This window comes from Suncus etruscus, chromosome 5 (genome assembly GCF_024139225.1).
Source record: "Suncus etruscus isolate mSunEtr1 chromosome 5, mSunEtr1.pri.cur, whole genome shotgun sequence".
Taxonomy (NCBI): domain Eukaryota; kingdom Metazoa; phylum Chordata; class Mammalia; order Eulipotyphla; family Soricidae; genus Suncus; species Suncus etruscus.
In genome coordinates, this window is record NC_064852.1 from 76491624 (window position 1) to 76514841 (window position 23218).

Here is a 23218-nt window from a genome sequence, read left to right on the forward strand (position 1 = left end):
GATAACACAGATTATAGCAGTGCTTCTCAATTATTTTCTGTCATGCCCCCCTAGGAAGAAGAAAATATTTTTCGCGCCCCCGTGTGACTGTAAATAGTATCTTTATTAAAAAACTTCAACCTGCAAAACAAAAATATATAAAATAATTTCAGCTAATTTTTTTTGTTTTGTTTTTTTGGGTTTTTTTTGGGTCACACTCGGCGGTGCTCAGGGGCTACTCCTGGCTGTCTGCTCAGAAATAGCTCCTGGCAGGCACGGGGGACCATATGGGACACCGGGATTCGAACCAACCACCTTCGGTCCTGGATTCGCTGCTTGCAAGGCAAACGCCGCTTTGCTATCTCTCCGGGCCCTGAGCTGATTTTTTTTTAATCAGAGGTGATGTCTGGATTAATGACTACAATGAGCAAGTTTTGCAATGACTAGCTTTTCGAAGACTAGGTTTGAAGCATGACACAAAGACATACAGAGACATAAACACGGGGCTTAGCTTGTTAGGACAGTGTTTGTGGAGGTCAAACGCGCCACCCTTTACGGAGCCTCGCGCCCTCCCTGGGGGGTGCGCCCCACTATTTGAGAACCACTGGATTATAGAAAGGATCCCAATATTCAAGAAAATCCTACTGGACAGAGAGATCTACTGGATCAAATGGTTAGCTTTCATTCCAAAAGAGTCTAAAAATAGGATTGCTCTAAAATGCTTAAACTTTTCAGATAGGATATTTAAAAACTCACCTCCTTTATGGAGCTTTGTGACAACCACCTCCACATCTGCTAAAGAATGAATGCTGATGAGGTCCCCGCTGTAGGTTTTGCATTTCTTCTGTGCATTATCCCAGGAATCACTTTCATTTACCAAAAGATAGCAAAATCCATTATTAGGCTGCCAGCCTGCATCACAGTGGGTATCTGAGTATGCCCAAACATCTGGGGGGAGGGAGCAATTATTTAAATTTCAGCAATGGTATACTTATATTCAAATTAGTACTATAAATTCTTTTTTGAAAACGAGAGAATGTGATGTTGTACAATATAGTGACATTAAGTTATTTGTACCTACTGGTCTATGGTATCATCATAAGAGTGACTACAGAGCTTCAGAAAAAGATATGATTTCAATTTGATACAAATGTGCTATTCAGCAGTGCTCAGACTATAAAAAGTGGGATTGTCCTTAGGTGATAGGAGATAGGTGTGAGGTAAGGTAGTTGCTGACAAATCTATAACTGGATATTGGGTCTGTTAGGATCCTCAACAGTGTTATTTCTTTGAGAGTTTTTGGTGATATCTAGGCCTCTTTTCAGCTGAGTCAGTATAGTAAAAATATGTATATTAATGTTCACTGTTGGTCAAAGGAAACTCAAGATGGCAGAAACATAAGAAAAAGGAAAAGGACATCTCTGGACTTCTCTATTCCACTTGATCTAAAGTTATCAAAATATTAGTGATTACTTGATTTGACCATGATTATTACTGGTGGACAGGAAGTGTAGAGAAAAATTATGAGTATAAAACAATATAAAATTTTGAGGACAGAACAATAGCATAGCGGGTAGAGTATTTGCCTTGTAGTGGACCCAAGTTTAGTACTTGGCATCCCATATAGTCTCCAGAGTCTGCCAGAAGTAATTTTTAAGCTCAGGGCCAGGAGTAACTCTTGAGCATCACTGGGTGTGGCTTCATCCCCCAAAATTTCTACCCCTCTTCATAGGCCTAGAAAGCAAGTTTCTTAGAATTATATATTCATGATTTATTTGGGGTTATAACATCTTAAACATGTGGGCAGTTTATATTTTACTAAAGAATAATCCAGATTCAGCTAAGTTCAGGCTATGAAATAGCATTTATGCTTTACAACTGTGATATAGGAACAAAGGTAAAATCATCTATAATAAAACTTAATCATTTTATTATTTTAGTCATTTACTATGAATGTATATTTTACAACATTAAAATAAGTGGCATATAACTGTTCTCTTTGTATCTTACTATTGGTATATTATTTAATAAATGTATATATTTAATTATGTGAAAACATGATTTACTTAATAGCTGCTACTATAGAATATTTTAACTATTCTTAAGCATGATAATGTATTTACATTTGGGCTGTCTTTACTTGTATGAATTAAATTTGGTTTGAACCAATCTGGAAAATAAGTATTTATTTATTATTTTAAAACAACCTAGAAGTTAAAACTTACAAGTTAACAACCTAGAGGTTAAAAACTCTAGAAGTTAAAACTTAATCTTAAAAAAATAGCTCTATTGGGGGGGGGGGAATAGCTCTATCCTCCCATTAATAATATTTTTTATATTTAGTCCCTTCCTCCAATATTCTTTAGGCATAATATTAAAAAACTCTATTCCCCCTAGAATTTTGTATTCACATCTTATATTCTTTTTGTATTATATTTTGCATTTTATGAGGATTTAACAAAATGGCAGGTATACAATAGTCCTGTATAAGACAGAAAAGAAACCTCTATTCTTTCAAAATCTCCTAAAAATTCTCTATTTTTAAACACTTTAGCTATCCATGTGTTGTATTTTTAATTTTTGTCCATAAAAGACTTAAGAACACAGATTGCTTGGGAAAAACCTCACAGCTCCTTGTTCAGCAGGTTGAACTCAGAATTAACTTTTTTTGTTGTTTGTTTGGGGGCCATACCTGACACTGCTCAGGGTTACTCCTAGTTCTATGCTCAGACCTCTATAACCTTTGGAGATACCCTGGAGACGAGATGTGTTAGCTATATATAGCCACCTTAATTCCTGTTCTGGCTCTCAACATCCAACAGGTTATAATGCCATTGGTCTGGAGTCATATTTTAAGAAACATTGCTCTAGGGAAAATAAAAATCCATCTCTCAAAGAGATATTTCTATTTAGAATATCTTTACCTTGTCTGTTGTGGGGCCACACCCGGTGGCACACAGGGGTTACTCCTAGCTCTGTGCTGAGAATTTATACCTGACAGGATCAGGGGACCATATATGGGATATTGATAATAGAACCCTGGTTGACCCTGTTCAAGGCAAATGTCCTACCTGCTGTGCTATTTCTCTAGCCCCATATCTTTGCATTCTTATGGGCATTTACCAAACAAAAACTTTATCACATATAGCTGATAACATGATATAACTCAGCTGCTTTTCTACAATGGTAGTATTAGGTAGAAGAAAGTGGAAAAGTCATTGGAAATAGATTTATTTGAATTCATAGAACTGTAATTTTAAACTATTTGCACAGGAAGTGAGAAAGATACCTGTTATCTCCACTGTGTCATTCAATGGTTTCTTGCAGATGTAGGGCAGTTGAGCTTCACAGGAAGAACTCTGCCATAAACCAGACTCAGCATTCATACTTGCACAGCTTGATCCACCAACTGTTGGTGCACTGGGCATATCTTAAATGTTAGATTTTTCAAAGAGTTAGAAAAAGTAGGTTTTGATCAGGATCAGGGACAGAAAAAACGATTTATATTCCTAATGTTCAGCTTTTATGGGAACACAAAAAATAACTAAAAATTTTTAACTAATGTATAAGACGTAGTGGATAACCATGAGTTTAAATATGTCTTTTGACATATTTTATTTTATTTCATTAATCTGAAATACAAGATTCAGAGTAAATACATTCTAATATATTATAAAATTAAAATACAAAATAAAAAAACTAACAATTGCAACCAAATAACTTCTGTGATCAGGAGATATTAATCAAGTAATTTATTAAAAAATAACTATATTTTTGTACTGTAAGTCTTTGATGTATACATTAAGTTATCACTAAGATTTACGTCTTGTCAATGAAACTGCATTCAATAAAATGACTCATTGATGCGTATTGTAGTTGTTTTTCTTAGATGTATGCAGATTTGTAAAACTAAAATATTCAAATGTTTCTGACAAATATATAACCTAAAGTCTAAATATATTTCTGGAGAAAAATATTTTAGTTTGCTAGGGTTTTTGTTTATTTAATTATAAACCTTCTGTAAAGTGTTTATTTGGATAATCAGATAATACTATCATGCTATAAGAAGTTGTGTGCTATTGTGGTGCAATACCAAGTGGTTGGAACTAAAGGAATATTTACATATTAGAGCTAAGTTGAAGATGGAACACATTATACATCAATCACAATATATCAGACTCCTTATGGGACACAGAACAACTCTTGGACTTCCTGGCAAGGCTCAAGTCTGCTCTTACCTAAAAATGGAGGGTTGTTCTTTTAAAAATTAGAAATAAATGCTTAACAATCCAGTGTGGGTTAAACTTGAAATTTTTTTTCTGAGAGGGAAGTATAATAAGATTTGTTAAGGTTTGAAATCTATATAAACTTTTAATGACTAGGACATTTTTTTTTAAGTGTTTGCTCAGTGTGTTGGGGAGAAAGCATTTACCTGGATCCCAGTTGAGAAAGTTTAATGGCTTGTGGTCTGACCATTCCCAGCCTCTAGCAGAGTATAGCTGATTTAAGCCAATCCAGAAAACTCTAGCAATATCTTCTTTTTCTGTAAGAATCACATCATTCTTTAATACCTAACATTATAGAAGTCAGCTTCAGACTCTGTATAAGGCATTTTTAGCAGGCTATCCAATTATACAGGTATTAATGATAGACATGAAACTTTAGATTATTCAAAAACCAAAAGCTGATAACTTTTGTAATTCAATTTTGTTTTTCTTTTAGCGTGTTCTTTCTCCTAAGGCATTATTTCTTAATGGGGGTCCATGTGGTCCACCTGAGCTGCAGAATATTCCAACAGGGCCATGGTTAAAAACTGCATAAATGGGGGCTGAAGTGATAGCGCAGCATTAGAGTATTTGCTGTGCACACGGCTGACCCAGGATGGACCTCGGTTCCATCCCCAGCGTCTCATATGGTCCCCCAAGCCAGGAGCGATTTCTGAGTGCATAGTCAGGAGTAACCCCTGAGTGTCACTGGGTGTGGCCCCAAAACAAAAACAAACAAACAAAAAACCCTGCAGAAATGTGGGTCCAAGACATGAATGGGGGGAGGGGAGCCGACAGGAAGGAAACAGTAGGATGGGGGGGGGGCACAGAAAGGAAGTAACATTTAGAAATAATGTTCTAGGGCAAGAACAAAAACATCTTAAAGACAGTAATTATATTAACTAAACTAAAATAAAAAATTTAAAAACAAAAATTTCTTAGTCACTGTTTCACTACTTTTAACCCTTGATTCTGATAGAAAAAAGACAGTTTTCACCATCTAAGTAAATTTTGGAAATCTGATTATAATTCAGATTTATTGTAATCCAGACTAACAGTTTAATTAAATAAATAGTATTTTCTAGGTAATACAAATGACAAAATCCCTGCTTTAAGGTTTCAGTCTAGTAGAAGAAAACAGATGTGATTTCTTAAGAAGTAATCTGGGGTTGGGGCATTCTACAAGTGCTCAGGAAGTCTAAGGAGTTCCAAGGAAGTCCAAGGAGGCCCTCCCAACAATTCTCTGTCAACCAGGTCAGTGGTTCAATATAAGGGCCTGAGAATATGGTGCTGCCTCCAGCACCAAATGCCAGGGATTATGTGGGCCACCTTAGCATTAGAAGCCTCAAAAGGCTGCATCTAGTGATGCCTAGGGGTTGCTTACAAGGCATGCACCTTACCCCTATACTGTGGCCCCCTAAATGGTACTTTTAATAGAATTATTTAAAAAATACACACAGGACCTATTTCAATTGCAACAAAACATATAGATCTCTGCCCTGCTGATGGCTCAGCAGCTGCCCCTCCCCCAACTGTCGCCATCCTAAAGGCCAACTTCAGTGCTTTTCCACTTATCTCTGCAGAGACACCTAGCTGCCAAAGATTCAGGTATGTCAGTTTGGGGACTGAAAACTATGAGTCCTTTTTGAGTCAAAGCAGGCAATGTCCCTCCACATCGCAATACTTCTGGAAGTCCCAGCAGCCACACTCACAATCCACAGCTGCCACCATGTCAGCTCATCTGCCCAGCTTCACAGATCCTTGAACTACTATGCGATACCACCATATTCTTCAATACTGACATCCCAGTAGGAACACACCAAATTAAATATGAAATTATCATAGAAGCCACCCAAGCTCAACTAATACAACCAATGACAGAATGCTCAACTAGTAATAAGAAGCTTAGTAAACCTTTAGACAATTTACTTAACGACCCCATTGTGAGATATTACAATTTTCACAAATTTTCTTTTAATGAAGTTTTTTTTACAATGCCATTGCATTTAGATGTAACGAGCAATATTAAGTAAATTATTCATAACCGCTATGGGGCTGCCTTCGAGTAGGGTGGGGAAATGAGGACAGTGGTAAAGGAAATGTTACACTGGTGGTAGAATTGGTGCTGGAATACTGAGCGCCAGAAATAAATAACTGTTAATGACTTTGTGAACTACAGAGTTTAAAGAATTTTTTTTTTAATAAAAGAATATATAGCTCTAAACTGCAGAGCTCAGGGTGGAAATACAGAAGTGGACACACACACACACACACACTGCAGAGGAGGTATATCATTCAAATGAATGATCTGAAAACCAGATGCCATTAGGAGAGATAAAAAGGTAGAAAATGTTTAAATTTTGAGGCCCATTGTTTACATGCCACTCAGTGCGCACATTCCCACACACAACAGAGGTAGTCATGTGCAGTGGAGAGTTCACACTCAAGGGATAGTGGGAAAACATGAAAAGAATAAAGAAATAATTAGGAAGATTTTCACCCCAGTGTTAAGGATGTCAAGAGCATTATTTTAGAACCAGGTAAGACTTCATTATGGAGTTAATAATATAATATGACTGAGGACAAGGTAGAGGTAATAGAGCATTTTGAAAAATGGTTTACACATAGAATGATCACACTCATTTGTGAGATATAAAAAATGATAGTGTGAGGGCTGTAGTGATAGTACAGCAGGGAAGGTGTTTGTCTTAAATGCTGCTGACCTGGGTTTGATCTCTGGCATCCCATATGGTTCTCTGAGCTCTTCCGGAATAACCAGGAGTAACTTCTTAGCATTGCAAGATGTGTCCCAAAAGCTAAGTGTATATATAATGTGTGTAAGTGTATATATATTCATATATATGTGTGTATATATATGTATATATATATATGTATAGCATGGTAATAACATCCAGAAACAATAGAGACAAGGCCCAGGAAGACTAATCCATGGTAGGAAGCTTGCCACAAATAATGGGGAGAATGCAGTTAGGACAGAGAAGGAACCACTATGACAATGATAATTGGCAATAATGACTCTGGACAAGATATGGGTGCTAAAAGGAGATAAAGTGATAGGCATAAAATCCTCAGTAACAATATTGCAAACCACAGTGTCTAAAAGTCGGGAGTGGAGAAAAGAAGACAGGGAGATTGGAGGGAGGGTGAGAGAGAGACAGAGACAGAGAAAGAGACAGAGAGACAGAGAAGAAAAATGTCTGTCCCAGAGTCAGGCAGGGCGGGAAATGTGCACTGGTGAAGGGTATTGTATATTGTATGACTGAAATTTAGTCATGAACAACTTTGTATCTGTGAAAAAAAACTAACCGTGTTATGAACAAAACAAACAAAACAAAACAAATAAATACTGGTCTACAAAGATCAAGAGTTCCATAGGGCCTTAGAAAAAAATACAGTGGGCAAGGAGATTGCCTTGCACAGGCCAATCTAGATTTGAGCTCTGAGATCCCACATAGTCCCTTCAGTTCTCCAGGAGTGATTCATATCTTCAGAGCCAGGAGTAACCTCTGAGCACTACCAGATGTGGTCCAAAAACAAACAAACAAAAAAAGATAAGGAATCCCTAGATTATTCAGTATTTCTATAAATTTGTTGTAATATTTTCATCAGTAAAAATACCTGATAATTTTTAATTACTCTCAGAATATATGTGATGTATTATTATGCTCAATTACATTAATATGTATATTTAAAAGTGTTTTATTATTTGTTTGTATGATATTATAAACACAGAAATTACTCTTAAAATATGAATATGATTTTTTACCTACAAATTATACAGGTATATCTAATATATAATTTTAATCCATTTATATATTGCTTGTAAGTAAACAACTGCATCCATACTGTATATACATATATACAAACATATGTTTGGTTTGCACATAGAAATCCATATTACTGCTTTAAGAAACTTTTGAGAGTAATTTTGACAATACACAGTTTTTCTTACTGTCAACTAACTCTATATCCAAATGCCTAAAAAAGGTGATGTTCTTAAAACTTACACCCAGTAAGGAAAAAACTCCCCTGAGGTAACCAGAAATAGCAACAACAAAAGGAAAGTGTGGAAAAGCAGTAATTTAGATATCAATATTCAAAAAAAAGGGCAGTAGGGACAGAGGCCCAATTATATCAACACTGAAAAGCAAATGTGAAGTCAGCAGATAGCACTGTGCTTTCTGGGAGCTTGGCTTTGAAAGAAAGAGGAAAATCTCTTTTTAGAAAAAATATATTATGCTGTTACAAAATATTATATATTTTAATGGTAGAAATTTATTTAATTTTTTTGTTTTGGCCCTCATAGCAGTGCTCAGGGGTTACTCCTGGCAGATTGGAGGACTATGTGGGATGACAGATATTGAATCTGTCTGGGTTGACTACATACAAGGGAAATGCTCTACCTGCTGTACTATCATTCCAACCTCGTAATAACAGAAATTAAATAGTTTATAGGCTGTGGGGGGGGCGGGAATCTACTGTCAATGAAAATATACAAGATAGAATGACAGGTATAGATATAAAATTTTGGAAGAGTTAACCTTTAACCAGCCATAGGGATGGTAATACAGATAGAAAATGAATTTTTAAGCATGAGCAACTAAGAGTTCACCTCCTTTTTTCTCAAGAAAACTGGTGCTCATGAAGTTAGTGTTAGGAGACTGTACAGAGACAATAGAGATTGAAGATTAGGAGGACCAGTCTATGGTGGGAAGCTTGCCACAAAGAGAGGAGAGTGTAGTTAGAGTAGTTGGAACTGATCACTCTAGACAAAAACTAGGTGCTGAAAGGGGATAGAGTGACAAGTATGATACCTTCATTAGCAATAGTGTAAACCACAGTGTCAAAAAAGAGAAAAGAATGCATGTGTGTGAGAGAGAGGAAGAAAGAAAGAAAGAAAGGAAGGAAGGAAAGAAGGAAGGAAGGAAGGAAGAAAGAAAGAAAGAAAGAAAGAAAGAATGAAAGAATGAAAGAAAAAGAGAAGTAAAATGTCTACCCCAGAAGCAGGCAGGGGAGCATGGGTATAAAAGAAGGTATCAGGAAGGGTGAGAGAAAAACTGGGGACACTGATGGTGGGAAATGTGCTCTGGTGAAGGCTGCTGTACACTGTATGACTAATTCAATTATGAACAACTTTATCTGTGGAAAAAACTATTTTGAACAACCTTGTACCATGGTGTTTAAATTAAAAAAAAAAAGGAGGGAACTGGTGCTAAGAATCCCAAGAAGGTGAAAGTGATTATATGAGTATGATTATATGAGTAAATGGTTTGAGGAGAGTGCTGAAGAGAACTCACCCTTTCCATTTAACTTTTAGCATGAATCAGGGCTCCTCACATAATATACAAAGACCTTGAGGAGTTAATCTAACATAACTTTCTTTTTTTAATATGAAATCTTTATTTAAGCACCAAGATTACAAACATGATTGTAGCTGGGTGTCAGGCATAAACAACACCCCCCTTCACCAGTGCAACATTCTTACCACCAATGCCCCTGTCTCCTTCCCAACCCCTGCCTATAGTTGAGACAGACATTTTACTTCTCTCACTCTTTAAGATAGTCATGATAGTATTATTGTAGTTATTTCCCTAACTGCACTCACTGCACAATATGAAGCTCACCACAGAGTAGTAACATAACTTTCTTTCACTGGTAAAAGTAAATGATTTTCCAGCATTCCAGATGTGAAAAATGACATATTTATGGTATTCCACATTCAACTATATCCTGACATAGAGTTCAATTCACTCATTTCTTTAAAATTCTTTTTACAAACTATGTTAGACATTGTACTTGAAGTAGGTTTTTTTTTTGGTTTTTTGTTTTTTTCAACACAGTAGATGCAAAAAAATTCTAGCAAAGGGCCTACTTCTAACCAAGTTCTTTAGGGATACAAATTCTAAACCCATCCAAAGTCAATGTTCTCCCTTCAATGAAGCCTTTCTAGATACCCTTAGTAGAAAGCACAGTTGTTTTTTTTTTTAATTTTCTTCTATTTAGACTTTCAATGGTGCTCAGTAAGGCTCAAGTGGCCTTCTCAGTTATTCCTGCAGTGCGAGTTGCTAGTCATGTGTTGTGGGTGAGGGGCAAGAAAAGCATAAAGTTTTGCAGTATGACACCAGCAGTATATGAAGGATCTTATGGTGCTGGGGATCAAACTGGGCTCAGCCACATGTAAAACACATAATTTAATCCTGTGCTATTTCAATAAATCCAAGTATAAATCTCCTTATTGTCTTATCACCTATCTTAAATAACCCTAAAATGACATATTTTATTATAATAAAACAGAATAATCTTTGGAAGCTGTCAGGTTTTAATCTGCCTCATTACAGTATCCTATTTGTGATTTTTACTCATGTTTTATTCTTCACTAGGATCCCAGGATATAAAAAATGTGATTGTGTTCTTTTATGTCTTATACCAGGTGGATGTGGATCAGAAATGGAAACATTTCCTGGTTCCTGGTTTAGATAAGAAGGGCAGGGAAAAAAAAAAAGAAGGGCAAGGATTTCTTAAAATGTTCTGTAAAATTTGGAGCTGGACTTTTCTTTTCTTTTTGTTTTTGTAGATTTTTCTTTTTTCTTTTTTGCTTAGAGGAGTCCAGGGAAGAAATTCACCAACTTAAGTCTTTGCTTACTCCCATTTTTGCATAAGAAACAGGTTATTCTGTCCAGCCTTAACTACTGGATCCCAGACATAGAAATAACACAGTTCTCCACAACAGCTGGATCCAGGAACCAAAGCAGCATCCATAATGCTGCTCTGACACCAACACGCGCCAATTCTAAAATGATATCCTGACAACGAGGAAATGGGAACAACTTGATCTAAGAGCAAGTTGTCCTTCCCCACCAGCCAACGATAAGACAAAATCAGAAGACTTGTCACCCTTTGATCTGTGCAAAAGCCAAGATCGCTATCTACAGATGACTTGTTGTTACAACCGGGACTGGACAGTACGCATCCCGGGACCAACAACAACAACAACAACAACATCAACAACGAAAGAAAGAAAGAAAGAAAGAAAGGAAGGAAGGAAGGAAGGAAGGAAGGAAGGAAGGAAGGAAGGAAGGAAGGAAGGAAGGAAAGAAAGAAAGAAAAGAAAGAAAGAAAGAAAAGAAAAGAAAGAAAGAGAAGAGAAGAAAGAAAGAAAGAAAAAAGAGAAGAAAGAAAGAAAAAGAAAGAAAGAAAGAAAGAAGAAAAAGAAAGAAAAGAAAGAAAGAAAAAGAAAGAAAGAAAGCTAGCTAGCTCTAGCCTAGGTTTTGGTCTGCGATCTGTACAACAAACAAGATCTCCAATTCCAGAGGTCTGACTGAGACAATCGCAACTGAACGGATCTTCTGGAAACATAACGAAGACTCTATCCTAGGCTCCATTCCAGGAGCAACATAATGACCAAGACCACCAACTACAGAAGATGGATTAAAACGACACTGAAGAAGCAGAACTGCTAGAACCACAAAGAAAGACTTCATCATAAGCTCCATTCCTTGAGCTGTACAGACACCGATATCTCTAGGTACAGAGGTCTGATTTTGCCATCCATGGCGAAGCAGACGTCTTCCATACACCACAAAACACCGAGGGGAGAGTAAATGAACATGCAAGGAGTCTATAGTTAATCCCATGACGTATACTTCAAGGGTGGAGAAACCCTGTATTTCCTGGGCCAATGGAATTCCCTCTATAATGTCCCCAATAGTTACTGTGCATATGCAGGGGGGAAAAAGCACAAAATAGTCCTTTTATCTACTTATTTACTTATTTTTGACTTTTTTATTTTGGTGTAGATATTGAAGTTGATGTCTCCAATTTTATTTTATCTTTCTCTTTTTTTTTTTGTCAGTCATAATGGTATTTATTCGGTACTTCTGATGAGATAATAGTATAATGTTAATCATGAGAAATAAAAATAGGCCCATTTGGGGACAGAGGATCACACACAAGCACAGACAAGCATTTTTCATGGGGAGGGGGAAAGAGATGGTTCAGAATATGTAAAATATGGAGCTGGAAGTCCAATCCAAAGCTACCAACCCCCAATCCTATGGTTTCAACTAGTGACAGAGAATTACCTATATTCCTCAAATACACAATCTTTTAAACCCTAGACTCTAACAAGAAACACTAAATGACCAACCAGGTGCTGGTAACATTCTGATTTGTAATTCGCCCAGGCAATCTGACAGAACTGTCTGAAAGAGACTGGCAGTATCACTATGGAGTCATACTGCTAACTAGCCTTCAACTATTATATAGCACATGAGAAATAACACTGCTCACATGAACAGAAGAAAGCAGGTCAATAAAATGTGCACGTCTTTCTCTTTCTTTATGCACTCTGGCATGGTTTTATTTCAGGACTGAGTCTATTGTGTGGTGCTTCTCTTTATTGCTGTAGTGCTCACTGGATATTTTATTTGATATTTCTTTCTGTATTGTTGTGGTGTTTCAATTACCTTTTTCTTGTCCTCTCTCAAACTGAGGTTGAAAGCCGCTAGAAGGACTCCGCCCATTTTCAGCTTACTTGATTTTTTACCCCATTCTATTGCTTTTCTTTTCTTCAAATAATACCACATAACTTGAACTATCTAGCTCCGCCTATCAAATAGAGGGGGAAACAAGGGAGGGTACCAGGACCAAACAGATATATAATTACTAAGTAGTAAGCTAGACACAGAGGGGACCACTTATTCTAGCAGCCTAGGGGGTGAAGGTGGGGATATGGGTTGCAGGAAGGAAAAGGGGTGGAGGGAGGACAAATTTGGTGATGAGAATTCCCCTGATTCAATGTTAATATGTACCTAAAATACTACTGTGAAAAATATGTAAGCCAATATGGTCAAAATAAAAATTAAAAAATATATATATAGTAGCTCATACATGTTGTTTCTGAAAAGAAAAAATAAAACATGTTGCTTTTTTTTAAAAAAAAAAAGGAAATTTATTGCATACAATTACTTTTAAAATTTGGGTTTATATTATGCACTATAATATACATGTTATAATTATTTATTTCCAAGCATTTCTCTTCATATAAAAATTAATTACATACTTTCAACATTACTCGCTGACTGATTCCAACACTTCTGTGAAAATTAAGAAAAGCATATTCGGGCCCGGAGAGATAGCACAGCAGTGTTTGCCTTGCAAGCAGACGATCAAGGACCTAAGGTGGTTGGTTCGAATCTCGGTGTCCCATATGGTCCCCCGTGCTTGCCAGGAGCTATTTCTGAGCAGACAGTCAGGAGTAACCCCTGAGCACCGCCGGGTGTGACCCAAAAATAAAAACAAAAGCATATTCAACAGGTATACTATTTTTTCCATGTTTTGTTTGGAAATAAAAATAGTTAATTAAAAAAAACCCAAAAAACAAACAAACAAAAAAAGAAACAGGTCATAGATAGCATAAGTCACCACACTTCATCAAATAGGCCAGTTCTGTGATATAGTATATTCTGCTGTCCCAGAGGTCCCAGTTCAGATCTGCTCTGATATTTCTATGCTCTCTTCACAATGAGAGCACTGGGACTGATGATGGATATCTATGTGGGATAAGCCAGAAAATATTCTCTTAATTAGTTTTCTTTATGTTTGAAGGCCACACCTGGCAGTACTCAAGATTCAGTTATTTGGGTTTATTATATCTAAAATATACAAAATCTTTCTGTTTACAAACTTAAGAGCAAAAGATGTATGTATGATAAGGATTTAATATAACTGATGGAACAAGTTACAGAATTTTACTATGGACATAAAATAAATCCTAAATCAATAGAGAGGCATATCATTTTCATGCATGAGAAGACCCAGTTATGCAGTGACAGCAAAGCCTCCATAATTAATCTGTAATTTAATATTTTTCCAAAATCTCAAAAGGGTTTTTCATTGAGATTAATACCATGGTCCTTAGATTCATATGAAGGCATAATTGGGGGGCAAAAACCAAGTCAATTTAAAAATAAATAAAGGAGCATTTTCTCATCCTGAAAACAAGATCTATGTTTGGTTTAACTATGGATGGCATCAGAAATCAAAGGGAAAAATGAAAAGACAACAATGCTTGGCTATTGACTATATGGAGAAATAGAAAGCATATTCCCATGTCTACATTCTAGATGTATTAAGGTTGTAATGTAAAAAAAACTAAGAATGTGAATATGAAATACAAATAAAACTTTAAGAAGAAAACATGAGAAGATATCTTTGCATGCTAGGGTTAAGGAAGAGTTTTCTACAAAACATAAATAAACACAAATTCTTAAGAAAAAAAGTATAATTTAAAGTAAATCTTGAACAACTTTGGAACTGTGTATCTCATGGTGATTTAATTAAAACTTTATTAAAAAAAATAAAACAGGCAAGAATGTGAACTGCAAGTCTGAAGAAGAAAGGCTCAAAGGCTAAATGAACATTAGATACAAACTACTTTAACTACTAGGAAAATATTAAACAAAAAAGTAAAATAATAGGCCTGATCATACCCTATACTATTGAAGGTACAAAGTGATATCAACCAATTTGGAAAGCAGGTATATTTTTATTTAATTATTTTATTTTATTGGTTTTTGAGTCACAACTGGCAGTGCTCAGTGCTCCTGGCTCTGCGCTCAGAAATCGTTCCTGGCAGACTCAGGGGACCATATGGAAGGCCAGTAACTGAACCTGGGTCCATCCTGGGTCAGCCAAGTACAAGGTAAATGCCCTACTTCTGTGCTATCTCTCCAGCCAGCAACTATATTTTTAATTTTTATTTTTTAAATAATATCTTTATTTAAGCACCATGATTACAAACATGTTTGTAGGTGGGTTTCTATCAAGAACATCCCCCTTCAACAGTGCAACAGTCCCACCCCCTTCACCAGTGCAACATTCCCACCAGCAATGCCTCTCCTCTCCCTTCTCTCCCATCCCCCTGCTTGTATTTGAGCAGGAATTCTGCTTCTCTCACTTATTTGTAAAGGTAAGTAAAGTGAGACACAGTCCTATGACTCAGCAAGTTCTACATTCAAGGATTGCTCAGGCACAGATCCTAGTAGGGCAGTTTCCCATAGCATGTTTCTGAGAGAGGGAAAGGATTCATTGTGATTTGTTAAGATGATTTTATACTACAAAGCAGCATTAACAATAAACAGATTAGTATAAATTAGTATAAATCTGTTTAAGCAATATACAGGTTAGTATATTAAGAAATTAATATTTATATCATTTAAAATAGAACAATGTGTTCTTTACACTGACTGGATAGAAAGAGGAAGTACAGTAAATTTACCCCATATACACCTCAATCCAGGCCCTTTGCCTGGACTGTATTGTGAATTGGGGGACAAAAAAATAAAATAAAATAGAATAGAATAATATAATAAAACAAATATTTGTGTGTATATATGAAATAAGTATATATACACAATATGTTATAAAGATACCCAATTATTTTGAGAGGCAGACATGAATTTTTCATTCTTTTAAAATTTATTTATTTAATGTAAAACATGAAGGAAGAGGAAGAACAGGAAATATATCAAGGAAGCATGATAACATGTTAGTATATATATTCAGTTAAGAGTAGTGGTTATACTACTCCCTTTAGGTTGACTGCTAGCCTTGTCTATAGAAGTTTATATACTATTTTTTAAATGATCACACCTCAAAACAAGAATGCAAACCAAAATTCTATATACTCCTTTTGTCTGTGTAATTAAAATTACTTTAAATTTCTGAAAACTCACTTGGCCCTGTGGACTGCACTTGTTTAAACAAATGAGAGAAGTCTGGCTGAGTTCATCTCTTGGGGCTAGAAATCTTTTTTTTTTTTTTTACACCACCTAAGTCATTCTATGCTTATCAATGTTTAACTTTTTTCAAATCCTTTCACTTAGTCCTTAGGGTAACACTCTACTTCTGCTCTCCCATTCCACTTCCTTAATCTTATCCTCTCTTTAGTCTCTATCTCAAAGCATATTTTTGGGCTGGAGATGTAGCCCATTGGTATAACATGTGAGTTTGAATGTATGAGGCCCCAAGTTCAATCTCCAGCACTATGACAAACAAAACATAAGATGCTTTTTCAATTAAAAAAATAGCAGTGAACTTCAGCGTTGTAGTCAGAATCTCAAAAAGTTAGAGAGAGGTATACACAAAACATCTTTAAATTTTCAGTTATCTGTTCTCCCAAAGGCAAGTGAAACCTACCTTTAAGATAAATTAATTCAGCAGTATTGTTGATGCTTAGTAAGTCTGCTCCTTGATTCTGACATGAAACATAAGCTTCTTTCCAAGAAAGAGATGCTTGCGTATTAAATTGGTAACAATTTCCCATCTGCTCATTCTTTACCCAATTAGTATCACAGCCATTTTCTGTGGATTAAAAATGTAAACATTAGTGCTCATAAATTATGGGCACAAAGTTATTTATTGCTTAGAGTGTTCACAAATACTACTACTCAGTTTGCATCCTTTCAGGATATTGAGGCTTCGATGGCTTGATTAGATCATGTATTGATTCTTAGTTACACAAAGAAATTGAAGTCTTGGAAACAATATGACTCACACCCTGGCTAAAGTGTCCACTATCTCCCCAGCTTTCATTTTTCTTTTATCCCCTGTTATTTACAATATCACATTTTATTCCTTGCCTATCCTGTCTATAATTGTGCTCCAAGTATCAAGCCTCTGAACTGCTAAAAAATAAACACACTAGAAACTTGCCCATGACTCACTATGAAACCATTGTGTGTGTGTATGACTATATGCAAACATGCAGTTTTAATGAGCAAGATTATAGCCCATATGACAGTCCAATGTAGAAAACTGAGTTTCAGTGTCTTTACTATTTAGTATGTATTTTAATATGATGTATAATTAATATTTTATAATAAAATTATCTAAGTAGATATATTTTAAAGGTCTGTATATTTGCATACTTTTTAATGTATATATTTTTATCTAACAAACTTATAAACAGCACATGCAATTTCAGAAAAACTTCAATCTGTTTTTTAGAATAGCTATAGAAAGCTTGTTAATGACAGGTCCCCATTGACACTCAGAGACTCTTATGTTTTCTGGGCAGGAGAAATGTAACTCAAATGTAACTCAGGATTCCTGGGTCTTTCAAAGGGTCTCTGATATGGAGTCACATTTCACATACTGAAATCATCACACTGCAAAATCTTGGGTCCTATTCCAAGTTGGAAGGTCCTTAGAGAATACCTTTTTGAATGCCCTTATTTCACAAAAAGAAACAAAGATCAGAGGTCTGGATGCAGCATTGAACTCTAAATATGAGAATATTAATCTATTAAACTGTGTGCACAACTTTCTCAGCCACTTTTGAATGGCTTAAATAACCACAGGTGTTTTTATATATTTTGTAAAAACACAATAGGTTGATTTACAAGTATGCTACCTTTATTATCACTTCCTTATTACCAATAAGAACCTATGCTTGTAAATCTGGAAATTTCCAATAGGATAATCAGTATCCTACTGTAATAATTTTTCAGTTTTTAACCTAAAAATTAATTTTCCAGGCTTTCACAGTACTAGAGTTGAAAACTCACAAATCTTGCTTCCTTTATTTAAAAGTAACTCTTTAAGGCATATACATGCATTAAAAGTACTAGGATTCTAGGGGTAAAGGAGGGATATATGGAAGACAAGCTGGGAACAGGAGTGGAGGAGGACAACATTGGTGGTGGGAAAGCCCTTCATTCATTGTCACTATGTACTGTAAATAATTCTGTGCAATGAAGTTCAGTTACAATAAAAAAAAGAAAAAAAGATAGTATATTAATAATATCCAGAAACAAGAGATGAGGACTAGGAGGATCAGTCCACGGTTGAAAGCTCGCCACAAATAGTGGCGAATTTATTTAGGGCAGAGAAGGAACCATTATTACTATGATAGTTGGAAATGATCACTCTAGACAAGAACTGATTGCTGAAAGGAAATGAAGTAATACACATGATACCACTTTGGTAACAATACTGTAAACTGCAGTGTCTAAAAGGAAAAAAGGGAAGGGAAAGAAAGACATATTATAGAAAGAGAGATTGAGAGAGAAGATAAGAAAGAGAATAAAAATGTCTGCCACAGAATCAGAAAAGGGAGAGGACATGGGTGGGCTGAAGACATTAGTGGCAGAAAATATGCACTGGTAAACAAATGGGTGCTGGACATTGTATGACTAAAATTCAATTATGAATTACTTTGCAACTGTGTATTTCATGACAATTTAATAAATAATTTATTTGTTTGAAAAAAATTGTGCCTAACAACTCAAAGGAAGCTGAGAGCATAGACACACATCGATCAAGGAAGTATGGTAGAGTAGAAAAAATGTACTAAAAATGAGGGTCAAGGATATTAGACTCGCCACCAAATTCTATATGAATATGATTTGGATCTGACATGCCATTTCATCAGTCTGAGTCTGCTGTCTGTCATCAAAATGGGTGTTTGCATCAAAAAGCTTCCCTTTCATAACTAAATTCCTAGTCCAGGTTAATGTAAGATTTAAGTGAAATTGATGCTTGATTGACCAAAGTTTGTTTGTTATCCATAACAAGGGAACCAAATATTGGAATTTAGCCCAAGGGAAGCAAATATTAAAATTTAGCCCTGCAGATAGGTTCTAGCATTATGTATTGAGCCTTGAATTAAAGCTTGGATTTCCACTTTGTAAAGTAATTCCAGGAGTGGTCCACAAAACTTAATCACCTGAGAATTCAATACACTGCAAAATTATGGGTCCTATTTCAAATTTATTGAATAAAATTTTAGAGGTGGGTCCTACATAGTCATATTCCAACAACTCTCCAAGTGAATGTGTTGTATTCTGAAACTTGCCAATCATTGTACCAGATAACCTACTGAAGTTGCTTAGCACTTGGATTCTGAAGTTCAACTTCCTTTAGTTTCCTATATTTGTATTCTAGATCTGAAATTTATTAGCTGTGTCACTTTATTTAAGTAAATTAACTCCCTGTGTGCCCCAGTTTGCTTATCTGTGTAATGGATATAAATATTAGTACCAATATTATAGGGTTATCTGAATATAATAATAACTTAATACTTTAAGTACTTAGAATAGTAACATACTTCACAGGGACCTATAAGTATTATTACTTAGGTCTGGGGCAAAATTTCCTTTAATCTTTGCTTTCTTCAACCAACTACCCATTTTATTTTTTATTTTTTGCTTTTGGTTCACACCAGTGGTACTCTGGTTTTTCCCAATTTTGTGCTTGGGGGGGATCCTTCCTGGCAGCAATTGAACTCGTCACCTACATGCCAAACATGTGCTCTAACCATTGATATTTCTCTCTGTTCTAGAAAATATTTCTGAAGTATCTTTTATTAGTCAGGTACTGTGATTTTCTATAGATTGCCCTAAATTGTTTTTTTTATCTTTATTTAAACACCATGATTACAAACATGATTATAGTTGTATGATTACAGTCATGTAAAGAACACCCCCCTTCACTGGTGCAACATTCCCACCACCAATTTCCCAGATCTTCCTCCTCCCCACCCACCTACACCTGTACTCGAGACAGGCTTTCTACTTCCCTCATTCATTCACATTGTTATGATAGTTTTCAGTGTAGTCATCTCTGCAACTGCACTCATCACTCTATGTGATGAGCTGCATGTCCTGAGCTGCACCTACCAGCCCTCATCTCTCTTGTCTCTGAGATACTGTTAAAAATGTCCTTCATTTCCCCTAAATTGTTAACAAAATGTCTCAGATACATAACAAAGAACAATGCAAATATCAGTCTGGTCTCTTTCTTTTTCTAAAGAAAATTAACTATTTAGTATACTCTGAATAGCAGACCTAAAATAAGAAATAATTAAAAAAAATACGCTGACCAATATACAGGAAGAGCTGAGAGAATGATGTTACCAATTTGCCGGGGACCAGGTATATCTGTCTCTTTTGTGCCCCATTCTTTGCTTCATGCCATAAATATACTTATATCTTTATCATCTTTTTTAATTCTCAATTTATTAACTTTACTTTTTTCTTCCCCTTAAAACTTAAGACATAAGACTAAGTTAATAACTCAGGCTCTATAAGCACTTGCCTTTGATTTTGGTTTCAGAACACCTCTAGCAATGCTAAGGGGTTACTAAGGAATCACTACTGACAGTGCTCAAGGTACCATATGGGATGCCAGGATCAAACCTGGGTTGGCCTCAAGCAAGGTAACACCCTACCCACTTTACTACTGTTCCGGCCCCGACACATCACATTACTTCTCTTCTTGGCCTACTGCTGAGAGCAAATCCATAGCTATGCACCTTAGCTCCTTAAATGTACACTCCTACCTATAATATTTGTTGTAGTTATTATTGAGTCATCTTTCTACTACCATTTCAATAAATGGTGTGTGTCCTTTTTATGTATAAAGCTTATAGACTAAACATACCTGGTTTTAAGCAGATGCCCCACTTTTGATCATATTCATAATTTAAGGTGGTGGCACACCATAGTCCACTATGCTTTTCATCAAGAATGCAGTCATGATGCCAGGTCCCATTAACTAAGAATGGAAATTCACAAGGTCTTCCATAGGAGTTCCCATCTCTGGTATATATCTCTGAGAATTATGGAGGAAACATAAAATAGAAAATCAAACATTAAATAATCATCTTCAGTTAACTAATTTTTATTTTTTTAATAATTTTTATTTTGACCATATTGGCTTACATATTTTTCACAGTAGTATTTTGGTACATATTAACATTGAATCAGGGAATTACCATCACAAAATCTGCCCTCCCTCCACCCCCGTCCCCATTCTGCATCCCATATCCCCCACCTTCATCCCCCTGGGCTGCTAGAATAAGTGGTCCCCTCTGTGTCTAGCTTACTACTTAGTGATCATATATATCTGGTTGGTTCTGGTACCCTCCCTTATTTCCCCCTCTGTTTGAGAGGCGGAACTAGATAGTTCAAGTTATGTGGTTTTGTTTGAAGAAAAGAAAAGCAATAAAGTGGGGTAATCAAATAAGCTGAAAATGGGTGTAGTCCTTCTAGAGGCTCTCAGTTAACTAATTTCTAAAACTTCTTTTCAAAGAAAGATTGCCATTTTCACTTATAAGAATATATAGTATTTGAGCTGGCTGCACAGTGTGGAAATTAAGAGCATGTTTATTAACTGTTCAGGTTTGAACTTGAATGTTGGCATAGTCCAACTGAAGGTTTTGGGTAACTGATCTTTAAGGAGACTTATTAGGCTATTCTTTATTGGCCACATCTCTTAATTTCTGCATATTCAAATAATGACTAATATTATCCAGGTCACAGAGTTCTCCTTGAGAGGTCAGTGAGAATACATAAAAAGTTCTGTTTATTCTGGCGTGGGGAGCTGAAAGATACTGGCTTCAATTAAGGATTAACTGGCTGCTGTAGGTTTCAGAGTAGTTTTCCCAGAAAGGGTGCCCAACCTTTGATTAAATTTATAATCTATTTTCTTTAGTTATGTATGGGCCATAAATACACCATTAAATCACTAGAGGTGGGTGTAGACCTTGGAAACAATTGTGGGGTTAGAAAGATTGACAGTCAACTTGGTTATTCACAGATGGGAAGAATAAGGATTTAGGTACTGAGGAAATAAGAGGAAGAGCTAATATAATTCTGGATGGATTCTTGGAAAATTCTAGAGCAGAGGAATTCAGATATAAAAAATATCTAGCTTCACATGGGTAGTCTTGGCAGCTATTGTACTTAACAATTTCCCTAATATAAAAGAAGTAAAAAATGATTCCAACCTTAAATATGCCTGCAAATGCATTCAATACTTACACTAGCAACAATTTTATTGCAAAAGTATTTAAGTTATAGACCACACTTTATCTTCCATTTTGGTCTATTTTTCCATGTCCTCAATTTGTTTAAAACCATGGAGTTAACCAGATCAAAATATGAAATGTGATGAAGAATAGTAATCACAGCTTATAGGGACTCTCAAAATGTCTCATGATTTGCTTAAAATATACTTAGATAGTACTTGATTCTTAAGTGCTCATATAAGTGAGGCACAAAAACTAATATAATAACTTAATTTATATTAAGGAGCAATGTAATCTGTATGCTTTTATATATGATTTTTTTTTTTTTGGTTTTTGGGCCACACTGGTGATGCTTGAAGGTTACTCCTGGGTATGCACTTAGAAATCGATCCTGGCCAAAAAAAAGAAAAAAAAAAAAAGAAAGAAATCGATCCTGGCATGGGACGCTGGGGATCGAATCGAGGTCCATCCTGAGTCAGTCATGTGCAAGGCAAACGCCCTACCTCTGTGCTACTGCTCTGGCCCTATATATGATCTTTTAAGAAACACAGGAGTATTTTACTAACATATAAATAGATGTAACTACTGTTAAAGGGTGTATATTAACTTTATTTTATAATGATTCAATTTTTTTACTCTAGTTTGTTTTAAACCATATACAAAACTCTCAGTAGCTCATGAACAACTTCTCTTTCCATTTTCTAAGACTCAAAGAACAGTCTCTGAGCACTACTCCTTATACTGTATTATTCCCCTAAATCTTTATTTTTGTTATTACAAAATATTTCAGTTTATTATTTATGTGCATTTTAAAACTGTCAACCTGAAGTATATAAAGGCATATATTATACTTATTTACAAAATTTCATTTTTTGCAAAGAAGTTGTGTGAGTCAATCACCTGACTGTGACAACAATAAAATCTGATTCTAATTAGAATCCTTGAATGCTAAAGAAAATTTGTTTTATCAATGGCTGCCTTTTGAGGTCTCAAGTCACATTTCAAAGCTGACTGGGCCTAAGCTCTCTGAAACTCACACTCCCTTTAAAGAAGGTTATATATACACCATATTGAAATTGTAATAATTATATTGTGCAAAATATTCATTAAGAATTTTAGTCTCACCCATTCTATTATACTT

The 23218-nt window shown here is 35.5% G+C and overlaps 1 protein-coding gene and 2 non-coding genes across 3 annotated transcripts in view; 1 reads left to right on the forward strand and 2 right to left on the reverse strand.

Moving 5' to 3' along the window:
• The window catches only part of LY75 (lymphocyte antigen 75), a 124329-nt gene that overhangs the window by 92547 nt on the left and 8564 nt on the right, over positions 1-23218 (reverse strand). The window contains exons 3-7 of the mRNA XM_049772864.1: positions 20709-20879; positions 16464-16628; positions 4412-4522; positions 3269-3409; positions 736-927 (exon numbers count right to left, since the gene is read on the reverse strand). Of these exons, the coding sequence (XP_049628821.1) occupies positions 736-927; positions 3269-3409; positions 4412-4522; positions 16464-16628; positions 20709-20879 (780 nt within the window). The remainder of the gene's footprint in view (positions 1-735; positions 928-3268; positions 3410-4411; positions 4523-16463; positions 16629-20708; positions 20880-23218) is intronic.
• Positions 12461-12589, reverse strand: LOC126009977 (small nucleolar RNA SNORA19). The gene has a single exon (XR_007496124.1). It is a non-coding gene; the product is annotated as a small nucleolar RNA SNORA19 (small nucleolar RNA).
• Positions 15473-15603, forward strand: LOC126010194 (small nucleolar RNA SNORA51). The gene has a single exon (XR_007496321.1). It is a non-coding gene; the product is annotated as a small nucleolar RNA SNORA51 (small nucleolar RNA).